At 43.1% G+C, this 15,664-nt stretch overlaps 1 protein-coding gene and 1 long non-coding RNA gene across 9 annotated transcripts; one reads left to right on the top strand and one right to left on the bottom strand.

Moving 5' to 3' along the window:
• Positions 1-5,476: 5,476 nt before the first annotated feature.
• Positions 5,477-11,791, bottom strand: LOC307036486. Of its 2 annotated transcripts, none has more exons than XR_013807372.1 (3): positions 10,797-11,791; positions 5,798-8,895; positions 5,477-5,577 (listed from the first exon to the last, which is right to left on the bottom strand). It is a non-coding gene; the product is annotated as an uncharacterized lncRNA (long non-coding RNA). The 2 variants fall into 2 exon arrangements; XR_013807373.1 differs by having other exon boundaries at positions 10,803-11,791.
• smco4 (single-pass membrane protein with coiled-coil domains 4) lies at positions 8,892-15,386 on the top strand. Of its 7 annotated transcripts, none has more exons than XM_079676845.1 (3): positions 8,892-10,225; positions 13,388-13,440; positions 14,397-15,386. In XM_079676845.1, exon 3 carries the CDS (start codon positions 14,446-14,448, stop codon positions 14,623-14,625), a length of 180 nt encoding a protein of 59 aa, XP_079532971.1. In that variant the 5' UTR covers positions 8,892-10,225; positions 13,388-13,440; positions 14,397-14,445; the 3' UTR covers positions 14,626-15,386. The 7 variants fall into 7 exon arrangements, with proteins under 7 accessions (XP_079532971.1, XP_079532972.1, XP_079532969.1 ...); XM_079676843.1 differs by lacking the exon at positions 8,892-10,225 and adding an exon at positions 12,287-12,384; XM_079676844.1 differs by lacking the exon at positions 8,892-10,225 and adding an exon at positions 12,290-12,370.
• Positions 15,387-15,664: the final 278 nt, after the last annotated feature.

The raw sequence follows: 15,664 nt of genomic DNA, 5'->3' as shown, positions 1-15,664 counted from the left end.
GCCACTGAGTCCCCGTTCCACCTCGCACGCCGCATCCCGAAGGGCACCTGGAAGACCGTCACGGACGCCTGGAACGGCTACCACAGTGTTCCCCTGCGTGAGTCGGATCGTCACCTCACTACTTTCATCACGCCCTTCGGCCGTTGGCGCTACACCAGGGCACCACAGGGTTTCCTGTCGTCAGGGGATGGCTACAACCGTCGGTTTGACGCCGTCGTCTCGGACTATGAACGCAAGGAACGTTGTGTGGATGACACCATCCACTATGACACCGACCTGGAGCAACACTGGTGGAGGACCATCGACTTCCTGACGCGTGTCGGCCGGTCGGGCATCGTGTTGAATCCGGACAAGCTTCAGTTCGCGGAGAGGTGCGTCGACTTCGCTGGCTTCAGGGTGTCGGAATCTACCATCGAACCGCTCCCAAAATACTTGGACGCCATCCGGGACTTCCCCACTCCAGGCTCCACGACGGACATCAGGAGTTGGTTCGGCCTTGTCAACCAGGTGGCTAAATACGCCCAGTTGTGTGACACGATGGCTCCATTTAAGCCGTTCCTCAGCCCACGCTGTGTGTTCCTATGGTCCCCCGTTCTGGAGGAGGCCTTCCAGACGTCCAAGCAAGCCATAATGGAGGCCATCCGCGAGGGCGTGGAGATCTACGACATGCAGAAGCGTACCTGCCTCCGCCGTGACTGGTCCATGCGTGGCATTGGCTACATCCTGCTCCAGCAACATTGTCACTGTGCCTCGGGCATACCGGACTGCTGTCCAGGAGGGTGGAGGATCACCCTCGCGGGCTCGCGTTTCCTGTCCTCTGCGGAGCAGCGCTATGCGGCCGTCGAGGGAGAGGCCCTAGCTGTGGCCTGGGGCCTGGAACAGACGCGGTACTTCACGCAGGGGTCCGACAACCTCGTCGTGGTCACCGACCATAAGCCGTTGGTGAAAATCTTTGGCGTACGCTGGATGAGATCACAAACTCGCGTCTGTTTAGACTCAAGCAGCGCACCCTCCTATCGGGCTTCGACATTGTGCATCTGCCTGGCAAGAGCAACTATGCCGCTGATGCCACGTCGAGGCATCCTTCCCCCTCGGGTTCAGCGAACGGACTCTCATTGGGGCTGCCGAGCGGGCCTGACGCCGTGGAGTCAGCACTCATGGCCTCCATCCACGACGACGCACGGGAGCTCGGAGCTGTCTCTTGGCCCCTCCTCGCACGGGAAACAGCGGCTGATGGATGCCTCGGTCACCTCCTCCAACTTATCGAGCAGGAGGGTGGGATTGACGTTAACGACCCTGCCCTGGCGAGTCTGACATCGGTCTGTGAGTCCGTCTACGCCCAGGACGGCATCCTGCTCTATCGGGACCGCGTCGTGGTTCCCCCGTCCCTCCGTGGGAGGGTCTTTCGGCATCTCCATGCCGCTCACCAGGGGACCTCAGCTATGGGGCTGCATGCCCGAGCCATAGTTTACTGGCCCGGGATGTCCGGGGACATTCAGGCCACCAGGGACGGGTGTGCAGACTGCAACCGCAGTGCTCCGTCACAAGCGGCTACACCCCCCCGGCCGTCCTCACCCCCGTTCACGCCATTCGAGGCGGTGTTTGCTGACTTCTTCGACTATGGGGGCCGTCACTACCTAGTTGTCGGGGATCGGCTCTCGGGCTGGGTAGAGGTCCTGAGCTCTACGGCGGGTACTGCCCTGGCGGGCTCAGCTGGCCTGGTCCAACACCTCCGGTCGTTCTTCGCCACCTTCGGCGTACCGGAGGAGCTCTCGAGCGACGGTGGTCCGGAATTCAAGGCGAGCCACACTGAGGACTTCCTCCGCTTATGGCACGTCAAACACCGTGTGTCTTCCGTTAGCTTTCCGCAGTCGAATGGGAGGGCGGAGGTTGCGGTTAAGACTGCTAAGCGCCTCTTGATGTCCAACACCGGCCCGTCGAGCAGCCTTGATCAGGACCGCTTCCTGCGCGCTATGCTGCAGTTGCGTAACACGCCTGACCCCGACTGCGACCTCTCGCCAGCACAGATCATCTTCGGTCGCCCCCTTCGTGGCTCGCTCTCCTTCGTGAACCGCCTCGAGAAGTTCTCGAACCCGCATATCCGCCTGCTATGGCGCGAGGCATGGGCGGCGAAGGAGGACGCCCTTCGGACCCGTATGTCCCGTACCACCGAGTCTCTGGGGCCTCACTCGAGACCGCTCCGCCCATTGGCACTCGGCGAAAGGGTATTCCTCCAGAACCAGCAAGGCCCGAGCCCCCACAAATGGGACAGGTCAGGGATCGTGGTGGAGTTGCCGGGCCACGACCAGTATCGGGTCAGGGTTGACGGTTCGGGACGTCTGACACTGCGCAACCAGCGGTTCCTCCGTGCCTACACACCGGCCACACCTTGCGTCCGTGAGCAGTCGGCTGTGCCGTCGCCGCCGCCCGCTGTACTGGGTCATCAGCCCCCACCTATCCACCCGGGCTGGGCGACGCCCAAGGGGATTGTTCAGCGGCTGGCTGTCGGGCCCCGCGACTCGGCTATTGGCGCTTCCCCACCGACGCCTGCTGATGAGGCGTCCTCTGACCTCACTGTTCCTATTGGTGCCTTCCTGGGTGCACCGCTCCCGGTGCCGCAGTCGCCGCCGACGCTGCCGGCGCTGCCGGCGCTGCCCCAGCCGACTCGGCCGGACCGCGTGAGGAGGCCGCCTGCACGTTACGAGCCCGAGTCTGGCAGCTGGATACGGGATTTAGACCGTTAACCTATTCCGGCCCACAGCTTTCCGGTCTGGGGGGGATGAAGAGTTTATCGCCGGCCACTAGAGGGCAGTGTCACTGCTGTCGTTGCCCGGTTATGCCGTGCTCTGACCCGGTAGTGCCGAGCGGCCATTTTAGTTCAAACATTGTTCATTCACTCCGCCTCGAGTTGAGACGTTCGTCCACTCATTCATGTAAGACTGTTTCCACTATTATATTATACTATATATTATACTATATATATATTATACTATTATACTACTATACTCTATTTCGTGGTATATATTTGTGTTGATTAAATTGCATGGATGTAATACTTTGTCAGCTTATCTTGCTGCATTACTCTGTTTCAGGGTGTCGTCATCCTTGTCAATTACCGAAACTGACATTGAGGAGTGTGTTTCTTCAATAATGAAGCGCGAGCTGTGTGCTCGAGTCTTCCTGCCTGTCGGCTCTGCTCATGATGTATAATAAGCCTCTGCTGCTCGGCGATGATGGTCTAGCTTCAGCAGCTACATTACCTAAGGTGCGTTCGTTAATATTAACAGTGCGTCCGGAGTCACTGTGGCACAGACTGGACCGCTGGTGAACAGCTGTTAGAGCGGGCCGTTCAGGTGTTCAGAGCAGAGCTCCCTGTCGGAGCGGCAGAGCGTGATGTGCACTGAAAAGTTTTTGTTTCCCGTCGCAAAATTATCGTTGAGCTAGCTAACTAGCATACATTGTCACTATCTGCTAACGTTAGCTTTAGCCTTCGTTTTCTAATCGTTTTTTTCATAGGCTATAAACAGAGGTGGTATAAGTATATATCTTGTACTTGATTAAAAGTAGAAGTACTCAGTTCTTGTACTTGAGTAAAAGTAGAAGTAGCCTACTCAGATCGTGTAGGCTACTTGAGTAAAAGTAGAAGTACTCAGATATTGTACTTGAGTAAAAGTAGAAGTACTCAGATCTTGTACTTGAGTAAAAGTAGAAGTACCAGAGTCTAGGAATACTCTGTTACAGTAAAAGTCCTGCATTCCAAATGTTCCTCAAGTAAAAGTAGAAAAGTATTATTATCAGAATATAGTGAAAGTAGCGACAGTAAAAGTAGTCATTTTGCAGATTGGTCCATTTCAGAATAATATGATATGTTTTATAATGATTGATCATTAAAGTGTTATCAAAGCTGGTAAAGGTGCAGCTAGTTTGAATGACTTTGTAAACTGCAGGGTAGCTTTTGGATTTACTCCAGGTGGAACTAAAGTCTGATTTAACACTTGATTATATTTCACATCATTCATCCACATCTGTAAAGTAACTAAAGGGATTAAATACATGTAGAGGAGTAGAAGTACACCATGTACCTCTGAACTGTAGAGGAGTAGAAGTACAAAGTAGCAAAACATTGAAATACTTAAGCAAAGTACAAGTATCTCAAAATTGTGCCCAATTATAGTACTTGTTGAGTTTATGAACTTAGTTACTTTACACCAGTGGCTATAAAGATAGAAAGACTAAGCCTTGCACAGAGGCATGAAAATACATTTTCAAAATGCTCAACAGTGCTGCCAAAATTATAAACTGACTGCTACACAATTAAAATAAATGCTTTTTATATATTTCTATTAGATGTGACTCTATGGCGTTTCTGTTAATATTAACACTGCTGCTTTAGTTGTTCTGACTGCTAAAATCCTCTGTTATTCCTAATTTTAAAGCCGATATTCTGTGGGGTCGGGGGGCTCGGATCCTTGTCACCTTTTTCATACCTGATGAGTTTGCATCCCTGTTGTCAATTTGTTTGGTTATCTAGGCACAGCTGTGTGTGACTCCCTCTGGTACACTGGTATGTGTTTTCCTAATGTAGAGAGCATTGATTAATTAATAAACTACACACTGACTCTAGATCCTGACCAAATCCTTTTTTGTTGATCAAATGTTTTTCAAAAATGTATTGTATATTATATAACAGCTGCAAATCACAGGCCGGACTCTCTGCTATTGTGGACCACGAAGGAGGCGATCATCATCCCCATCCCCAAAGACCCTGCATGGCATGGAAATCTCCTCCTTCTGGAACAATTCTACACCCAGCATATGCTCCCTGTGTTGGCCAGTAGAGAGGAGGACATTTAAATAAACATACTCTTAACACCCTCGGACTCTGCGTTATGCAGAGGGGAGGAAAACAGGACAAAGCAGATTGGGATTGTGGTGGAGATGCTGAGCAGTTATTTAATTGTTGCATGTAATTATTATTATACTGCGTGCTTCTTAGTTATTCCATCTTTTGCTTTAACATGGATCTGTATGTAACTCTATATTTACTTGTTATCTACCACACTTCCTTCTACATCATACACCATCATTATACATGGTGTATATAGGATATATATATATATTTGTATACATATCTGTAAATTGTATAATTTTATTTTTCGTATTTGGGATTTCTCTTTTGTCCACTCAAATACACTTGGCCCTTTCTGTTTTCCATGTGGAAAATGAAAGCTGCATATTCTGCTTTTCTCATCTGGCTCCCTGTCTGCTCATCTACAATGAGACAATTATATAATTAATTACTAATAATCATTTAAACCTGTTATTACCAATATTTCACAAATTCTTCATGTAAACTTAAGAGCACAGCTGTATGTTGAGTATGTCAGCTTTGCTTGGTTCATCTTACTGGGGGACAGCTACATGGATGTCGGTGCAGAATTAATTTATTATTGACTCAGAATGAAGCACAACTTCATGTCATACAATACATTGACTTTATTTTTAATTGTGTAAAAAAAATATGAATATTGATTAGCAAGCAGGACTTGCAGGAACAGAGAATGGTGATGGATGGAGCTGGGAAGAGAGAAGAATAAAGAAAACAGATCAACTTTATTATCGGATATTAAAAATTCAATTTCAAAACAAGTTGCCGCTCCTATAGTTTTCTAGTATGTAAAGATGATTTCACATGACCAATGCAAAATATCACACTCAATACATTTGTGTCTCTGGGGGGTGCATTGTGCCTTTGATGTATATAAATAATATACCATAACCAAATACTATTACGTACAGTGGCAATCAGGTTGCCAGAGCAGGTCAGTCCAGTGTGCATGTTCCTCAGGGTCTCGGCAGTTACAGGTGAGGTAAAGAAAATAAAAGAGAAAAAGGTCAGTAGCAACACTTTAAAGTAACAACACTGAATAATTATCTCTTTTAATAATTTTCTCTCAGTAATCACTCAACTACTGTCTTTCCAACAAACAGATTGACTCACTCTCACTATCATCACAATGAATCACGTCCAGAAGAATGTTATGCAAAGCTGCCTGCCTTCCTTCCTTCGACTCTCCCTGAACTGCCTGATCTTTTAATGTTCAATGTTAACCATTTGTGCAGATAGCATTAAGTAGAAAATATGCTAATGTGGCGTTAGCCTACCTCCCGCCCCCTTAGCACCTGGTGGAGGGGGCGATAGGCTACTCTTCAAATGTTTCACAAAATACTTACCATCATGACTACTCTTACGGCCCGTCTACACTACAGGCATGAAAAAATCTTGGAGCTGGGCGTGTCTGAAGCTTGGCGATTTTTTGCGAGCAACCAATCACATGAATCTCCCGCCCCCCGACATACAAAGCATAATAAACTGGATATAAACTCTCCAAACAGGCGAAAAAACGATCAGTTTCACCCACTGTCTCTGCCACCTCCCTCCATGCCTGGTTCCTCCGGTTTGTATCCCGGTAAATAGTTCCGGTCGTAAAGAACCGGGTGATTTGCTACCGTAATATCTCGTTTGGAATATGAGGAAATGAACTGCGGTCTGGATCTCCCAGCTTGCACGCGGTTTGATTGGCTGCGCTTGCACTGGCGGGATTTGCATAAACGGGATTTCATAGAGAGGCGAAGTCCCTCCCATTCCGGGAGCCTCCATGGGACCCCGGAAGCGGAAAATTATACATTGAAGTCAATGGAGAGAGAAAAGTTATCTTTTGATCCCGTTTGAATTGTGCCACGAATGACACATATGATGTTTGTCAATCTTAAACAATCATTTCCATGCAAAAAAAGTCACAGTTTTGTCGTAAAAATGCTGAAATATAAGACTATGAATAATACGCAAATAGAAAGACTACAAATCCCAAATGCATTCTGGGTCGCGTAAGTGATGTCATAGGCGATAATGCTCCAAGACTGGTTGTGACTCGCAAAGCAAAGAGGAAGAAGAAGACTGATTTATTCCCTCCAATAAATATAAGAGATTGCTCCAATAAATTCACTTTTACAAGATGCCTGTGTGCTTTGTACGAGGTTGTAATCACAAAAGAGATCATACCACTTGCTCGTTCTATCGCTTCCCGTCTGATGAAAGGACCAGGAGTCGTTGGACCAAACATATCAGGTAATATACATGTTTTGCATGGAACATAGTCAAGTTAGCTACCTAGCTAGTAGCGAGCATGTTAGTTAGCATTATATTACATTACTTAGCCTTGTCATTTGTATTAGCCTTAACATGAAGTAAACCAAAATGTTAAACAGTAAGAGTAGTCATGATGGTAAGTATTTTGTGAAACATTTGAAGAGTAGCCTATCGCCCCCTCCACCAGGTGCTAAGGGGGCGGGAGGTAGGCTAACGCCACATTAGTATCAGCGATCTTTTCTACTTAATGCTATCTGCACAAATGGTTAACATTGACCATTAAAAGATCAGGCAGTTCAGGGAGAGTCGAAGGAAGGAAGGCAGGCAGCTTTGCATGACATTCTTCTGGACGTGTTTCATTGTGATGATAGTGAGAGTGAGTCAATCTGTTTGTTGGAAAGACAGTAGTTGAGTGATTACTGAGAGAAAATTATTAAAAGAGATAATTATTCAGTGTTGTTACTTTAAAGTGTTGTTACTGACCTTTTTCTCTTTTATTTTCTTTACCTCACCTGTAACTGCTGAGACCCTGAGGAACATGCACACTGGTCTGACCTGCTCTGGTAACCTGATTTCCACTGTACGTAATAGTATTTGGTTATGGTATATTATTTATATACATCAAAGGCACAATGCACCCCTCAGAGACACACATGTATTGAGTGTGATATTTTGCATTGGTCATGTGAAATCATCTTTACACACTAGAAAACTGTAGGAGCGGCAACTTGTTTTGAAATTGAATTTTTAATATCCGATAATAAAGTTGATGTGTTTTCTTTATTCTTCTCTCTTCCCAGCTCCATCCATCACCATTCTCTGTTCCTGCCAGGTCCTGCTTGCTAATCAATGCTCATATTTTTTTTACACAATTACAAATAAAGTCAATGTATTGTATGACATGAAGTTGTGCTTCATTCTGAGTCAATAATAAATTCATTCTGCCTTCAGCTGCAAAATTATTGTGGACTGCACCGACATCCATGTAGCAGCCCCCCCCCCCCAGTAAGATGAACCAAGCAAAGCTGACATACTCAACATACAGCTGTGCTCTTAAGTTTACATGAAGAATTTGTGAAATATTGGTAATAACATGTTTAAATGATTATTAGTAATTAATTATATAATTTTCTCATCGTAGATGAGCAGACAGGGAGCAGATGAGAAAAGCAGAATATGCAGCTGCCATTTTCCACATGGAAAAGAGAAAGGGCCAAGTGTATTTGAGTGGACAAAAGAGAAATCCCAAATACGAAAAATAAAATTATACAATTTACAGATATGTATACAAATAAATACATATCCTATATACACCATGTATAATGATGGTGTATGATGTAGAAGGAAGTGTGGTAGATAACAATTAAATATAGAGTTACATACAGATCCATGTTACAGCAAAAGATGGAATAACTAAGAAGCACACAGTATAATAATAATTACACGCAACAATTAAATAACTGCTCAGCATCTCCACCACAATCCCAATCTGCTGTGTCCTGTTTTCCTCCCCTCTGCATAACACCCCATCACACATACGAAACACAACGCAGAGTCCGAGGGTGTTAAGAGTATGTTTATTTAAATGTCCTCCTCTCTACTGGCCAACACAGGGAGCATATGCTGGGTGTAGAATTGTTCCAGGAGGAGGAGATTTCCATGCCATGCAGGGTCTTTGGGGATGGGGATGATGATCCCCTCCTTCGTGGTCCACAGTAGCAGAGACTCCGGTCTGTGATTTGCAGCTGTTATATAATATACAATACATTTTTTTGAAAAACATTTGATCAAAAAATAAGGATTTGGTCAGGATCTAGAGTCAGTGTGTAGTTTATTAATTAATCAATGCTCTCTACATTAGGAAAACACATACCAGTGTACCAGAGGGAGTCACACACAGCTGTGCCTAGATAACCAAACAAATTGACAACAGGGATGCAAACTCATCAGGTATGAAAAAGGTGACAAGGATCCGAGCCCCCTGACCCCACAGAATATCGGCTTTAAAATGAGGAATAACAGAGGATTTTAGCAGTCAGAACAACTAAAGCAGCAGTGTTAATATTAACAGAAACGCCATAGAGTCACATCTAATAGAAATATATAAAAAGCATTTATTTTAATTGTGTAGCAGTCAGTTTATAATTTTGGCAGCACTGTTGAGCATTTTGAAAATGTATTTTCAGGCCTCTGTGCAAGGCTTAGTCTTTCTATCTTTATAGCCACTGGTGTAAAGTAACTAAGTTCATAAACTCAACAAGTACTATACTTGGGCACAATTTTGAGATACTTGTACTTTGCTTAAGTATTTCAATGTTTTGCTACTTTGTACTTCTACTCCACTACAGTTCAGAGGTAAATGGTGTACTTTTACTCCACTACATGTACAGTATGTAATACCTTTAGTTACTTTACAGATGTGGATGAATGATGTGAAATATAATCAAGTGTTAAATCAGACTTTAGTTCCACCTGGAGTAAATCCAAAAGCTACCCTGCAGTATACAAAGTCATTCAGACTAGCTGCACCTTTACCAGCTTTGAGAACACTTTCATGATCAATCATTATAAAAACGTATCATATTATTCTGAAATGGACCAATCTGCAAAATGACTACTTTTACTGTCGCTACTTTCACTATATTTTGATAATAATACTTTTCTACTTTTACTTGAGGAACATTTGGAATGCAGGACTTTTACTGTAACAGAGTATTCCTACACTCTGGTACTTCTACTTTTACTCAAGTACAAGAACTGACTACTTCTAATTTTAATCAATTACAAGATATATACTTATACCACCTCTGTTTATAGCCTATGAAAAAAAACGATTAGAAAACGAAGGCTAAAGCTAACGTTAGCAGATAGTGACAATGTATGCTAGTTAGCTAGCTCAACGATAATATTGCGACGGGAAAAAAAAACTTTTCAGTGCACATCACGCTCTGCCGCTCCGACAGGGAGCTCTATTGTGAACACCTGAACGGCCCGTTCTAACAGCTGTTCACCAGCGGTCCAGTCTGTGCCACAGGGACTCCGGACGCACAGTTAATATTAACGAACGCACCGTAGGTAATGTAGCTGCTGAAGCTAGACCATCATCGCCGAGCAGCAGAGGCTTATTATACATCATGAGCAGAGCCAACAGGCAGGAAGACTCGAGCACACAGCTCGCGCTTCATTATAATATATATAAAAAAAGCTCGCGGCCGCACATTAATCCGGGTCCCAGACCCCCTCCCATACCCAAAAAATATTTTTATTGCAGATCTACAGGAATCACAAAAACGACCTATTTTGGATTCAAAACGGAGAATTTCGCCGAAAGGTGACAAGTTTGCATCCCTGGACAAGATAACCAAAATCCTTGAATCTACACACAGCAAATAAACTCAAATGACACAACGAGATGTAAAAAGGAGATCACACATATAGTCGATATAGAACTGGCCGCTTCAATCTGAAGAGCAACTAAAACAAAACACGGGAGTGTATCTTGTTCTTGTGAACACTAATGTTATCCACAGCATACACAGACACCACAAAGTTCTTAAGGAGAAAACTAGTTTCTAAAACAAAACACGTTAGTGTACCTTGTTAGCTAGCTGACATTAACCTTAAACATTGCACTCATATTACTCACTGAAACCTTGTAAAGCCGGTCCCGCATGCTGGCTCTTACAGAACCGCTCCCTTTCGTGTATGTACAGCTCTCAACATGCCCAGACTTGTAGTGATTTTCACCTCGTTTTATACTTTTTCGCCTCATTCTGAAAGAAACAGGTGAAATTTACTAACGTGACAGCCATCTTTGTGATGGTAACGCGTATTGTGCGAGACCAGAGACCTGTAGTTCACTGAGCGGTTTCACACAAAAAAAATTGTAACTTCACAGTTTTACGACACATTTTTATTTTTTTGACTTGCAAAATGTTCTTTTAATTTGACAAACATCATATGTGTCATTCGTGGCACAATTCAAACGGGATCGAAAGATGACTTTTCTCTCTCCATTGACGTCAATGTATAATTTTCCGCTTCCGGGGTCCCATGGGTCGGAAGTAGATGGGCGGGACTTCGCCTCTCTATAGGCTGATGCCAAGCATCGAGCCTCAAAAGTTGAACATTGTTCAACTTTTGATGCCGATAGATGCTCGTAATATTTGCAAAGCCATGCCATGCTCCCCACAATGCAGTTCGGCGAAGATTAAAAATCTTCTACGTCGCCCCATTCAAGTGAATGGGCGAAGCGTTGAAAGCATTTTTTGATGCCTGTAGTGTAGACGTACCGTTACTGTTTAACATTTTGGTTTACTTCATGTTAAGGCTAATACAAATGACAAGGCTAAGTAATGTAATGTAATGCTAACTAACATGCTCGCTACTAGCTAGGTAGCTAACTTGACTATATTCCATGCAAAACATGTATATTACCTGATATGTTTGGTCCAACGACTCCTGGTCCTTTCATAAGACGGGAAGCGATAGAACGAGCAAGTGGTATGATCACTTTTGTGATTACAACCTGGTACAAAGCACACAGGCATCTTGTAAAAGTGAATTTATTGGAGCAATCTCTTATATTGGAGGGAATAAATCAGTCTTCTTCTTCTTCTTTGCTTTGCGAGTCGCAACCAGTCTTGGAGCATTATCGCCTATGACATCACTTACGCGACCCAGAATGCATTTGGGATTTGTAGTCTTTCTAGTTGCGTATTTTTCATAGTCTTATATTTCAACAGTTTTATGACAAACTGTTACTGTTTTTACATGGAAATGATTGTTTAAGATTGACAAACATCATATGTGTCATTCGTGGCACAATTCAAACGGGATCAAAAGATAACTATTCTCTCTCCATTGACTTCAATGTATAATTTTCCGCTTCCGGAGTCCCATGGAGGCTCCCGGAAGGGGAGGGACTTCGCCTCTCGTTAATAATGTTTAAAATACCTTTTCAATTCTCAACTTAATTTTGCAATTTTTGTTGTTGTCACCTGGCTTAAGCTTTAAGGGACAAAAATGACAACAACAATAATTATAATTATAATAAATATAATGATTATTTATTAGCATTATTAGTATAATTTGTTATTATCAGACCTTCCTTTGGTGTTTTATTTTGGAGGATATGACCGGAAGTTGCATCCTTTTCGTGCTGGGGAACTTGACAGTGATTTTCTTCAACCCTTCCTGCTGACTGCCACGTCGAGCTCCGTAAGGAACAGCAGGTTATTAACTTACTGTACTTTCTGCTGTGTCAAACCTGGCGTCTCGGACTCCGGTAGAAACACTGGAAGAACGGCCAAAACACATTCTCCGCTCGGAACTGTTCACAACTGCGGCTATCTGTAAGATAACGTTACCTCTGACTTTATGAGTCGTCAGCAGTATTTTCTCAGGGCTGTAACTTCACTAGCTCACATTTCCTAAAGTTAGTCCATGGTAACTAGCGTGAGGAGCCACAGGATACAGGACCGAACTGTTCGTCAGCCGCATATTGTAATGCGTTAAAGAACAGTTAAAGAATGTGCTGCAGTCTGGCAAACTGAATAACCCGTGTGTAAAGTCCATCATCGTACTAAGCTAGTTAAATTCCAGTAAGCAGACAAAGTCACTACCTTGTTTGTTTGTAGCCTTTATTTATCCAGGTAAAAAATCCCATTGAGATCAACGATCTCTTTTACAAGGGAGACCACCTTATTTGTACCTACTGCGTACCTTATTTGTACCTACTGCATACATGTTAGCTGACTGTTACTGGGCGGCATCAACAATGTGTCACTCAGCAACTGACATTACTAATGTTATCATCACTTTATAAGTTATAAGTTACCGGTAAGGTTATTTGACTTGTAAACAGTGACGTCATACATGGTTAAAGTGTCACCAGTCAGTCGAAGGGTGTAATGTGGTATGTTTTCAGTAAAGCATGTAAAACAAAATTAATAATACATTAATACAAAAACTGAAACATTTCACATTGGCCACAAATCCTTATGTTTGTAAAATGCACAATATGCAGTTTTTCATAGTTCAGGCAATTTTTTACCGGGGTCCAGTATTCCACAGAGGTAGCCTCTCTACTAAAAACACAATAGGTGATGAAAACCCGAAAATCAATGTATAAAGCCATTTCACTTCTCAGATGCTGCCAGCGCAACAACAAATGTCCAGGGACTGCAAGCTAAGTTACCACTGATGTTTGCTCTATTTGTTTCTTTATCATTTAAGATTCTGATGAATTCACCAGGATGAGTCTCCTCCTCTAAAAAAAACCAGAAACTGTGAGTAAAACCGGTAAAAAACCCACAAAAAAGGAGCAAGATGTTAAATAAATGTTTCTCCATCATGGTTCAAGGGCGTAGGATGGAGGTGCTGCAAGCTAACCAAACATTTTGGATCAGCTTCTCCTTCAGGAGGTTTTTACGGAGTTGGTCACACCACCGAAAAAGAACCCCTTGCCTGATCTGGTTTATAGAAACGTTTTGCACTCATGGGTGTAATGACCCTTTTTCTGTTACTTGCATTAACAGCCCAAAAGTCCTCACAACACAAGGTGTTTGACTAATTCTGCCATGACACATTGCTTTTGGAGGCTCGCTTCAAAGCGATGCAGGAATGAGTCCTAAACCCAGAAATTAGTTAGCATTTTAGCACTTCCAGGGTACCTTGTCTCAAAGTCAATGTTTTCTGGAATTACTTTTTAGTTAAAGACTGCAAACAAGATATTTTGTTAATAAAAGCTAAACAGATCTTTGAGTTTTGTTCTCTGAAGTAAACACCCCAATGGGGAGTTTAGAGCTTTTACGTGTCTTACAAACAGTAGTTTCTTGAGACTGATAAACGTAAATAGACCTAACGTGAGTCTACCTTTTAGATTAGCAGTGTTGACGTGAAGTCATGGGACAGTGTTGTGGTTGTTTTATAGCCTAACGTTAGCTTTTTATTTCTGGCGATTGCATTTATGCTAGATATATTATAAAAGTGGTGTTAATATATGGAGACTACCTTGTTGAACAAAGCTGATTTCAACAGACCTTATTTTTTGCAATATTAAAATATCCGAAGGAAAGATCCAATAGCTAATAGTTGAAGGAGCTATTGGAAGGTAACTTCGGTCAACAGTTACATTTTTAAAAATCTTTATACAAAGACGTTAACTCTTTCCTGTTGAACATTTTAATGTGACTAATTCTAAGCTTAAGACCTTTTTCTGATCCGTTTTATCTGTCTTTGTCAGGTTCCTGTGAGCACAACAAAGAAGTAGAGGGAGAGGTCCTGGAGACAACATGAGGCAACTCAAAGGCAAAGCCAAAAAAGAAACGTCCAAGGACAAGAAGGAGCGTAAGCAGGCCATGCAGGAGGCCCGACAGCAAGTGGCCACCATAGTGCTGCCTACACTGGCTGTGGTGGTGCTGCTCATCGTCGTCTTTGTATATGTGGCCACCAGGCCTGGTGCTATAGAGTAGACAGTCAAGATCTGCTGAGAACACACAAACTACAAACTGACAATGGCTATACCCAAAGGATTACCCCCTTCATGAGACTACCGTCCCTCTGTAGGCCCATGTCTAGCCTACCAATTGTCTCAATAAGAACATTCCCCAAAGGATCCCTCTTTGCTCTGAACAGGATTCAAGCGGCGAAAATAAGAAATCAAACTGAGCGAAGAAACCTCTGTGCCTTCAGACAATTGAAAGTGTTATCCTGTTTATTTCAGAGTAGCAGATAGATTCATGTTGATGTCTTAGAAAAAGATGCGATACCATGCGTACCAAAGGACATGTGCACAGCTTGCCAATTTTGACCAGAGGTGTTAAAAAAATGTTTAAACATTTGACTCGGTGCTGATCTAAATATTTCTAGTTAATGCAACATTAGCCTGGTCTCTGACATGTACCACTCTTTGGACAGCACTCACACATATCTGTATGAATATGTATGTATGACTTAGGGACAAAGAACACTTCCTTTTTTTTCTAAATGCAGCACCAGAGTTTTTTATTGAATGTATTTGTAGAATGTGTTATCTCCAGTCCAGTATGTTAATACCAGGTTAATACACACATGAATATTTTCATCTTTAATGTGAATGTTACCCAATTTGTGTCCATTAAGTTATTGACAAGCATACATTTGAATCACTTATTTCATCTGTGCGATTTCAACAAGGTGCCTTAACAGATTTGAAACTGTATCATTTCAGTTCAATAAATTCATTTTTAAATAATTTGGAATTTGTTTAGTGTTAGAGAGTTTTGATTTATGCACATTAATGTTGCATTTTTATGTCTTTTATAAAGTGTATCTCAGTTTGTATCTGTCTTGGTAGAATCAGGTAGAGGAAATAATTAATGAGATCCAGACCCAATGACCTTGTATTTAGCTACGGCTACCGATATTGAATATGGTCAGTGTTATTCTGGACTTAATGCTTTCTTAAGGGTTCAATCATCTATGTTTTAACTTTGGATGGCTGCTGACAGTGCCTTGAAAATATTAAATGAA

The sequence above is a fragment of the Notothenia rossii genome (genome assembly GCF_949606895.1).
Source record: "Notothenia rossii genome assembly, chromosome: 4".
NCBI classification, from domain to species: domain Eukaryota; kingdom Metazoa; phylum Chordata; class Actinopteri; order Perciformes; family Nototheniidae; genus Notothenia; species Notothenia rossii.
This window is presented reverse-complemented; position numbering and strand designations above follow the sequence as displayed.

Coding starts and splice junctions, on each gene's coding strand:
- smco4 (XM_079676845.1), top strand. CDS start 14,446: ATGAGGCAACTCAAAGGCAAAGCCAAAAAAGAAACGTCCAAGGACAAG.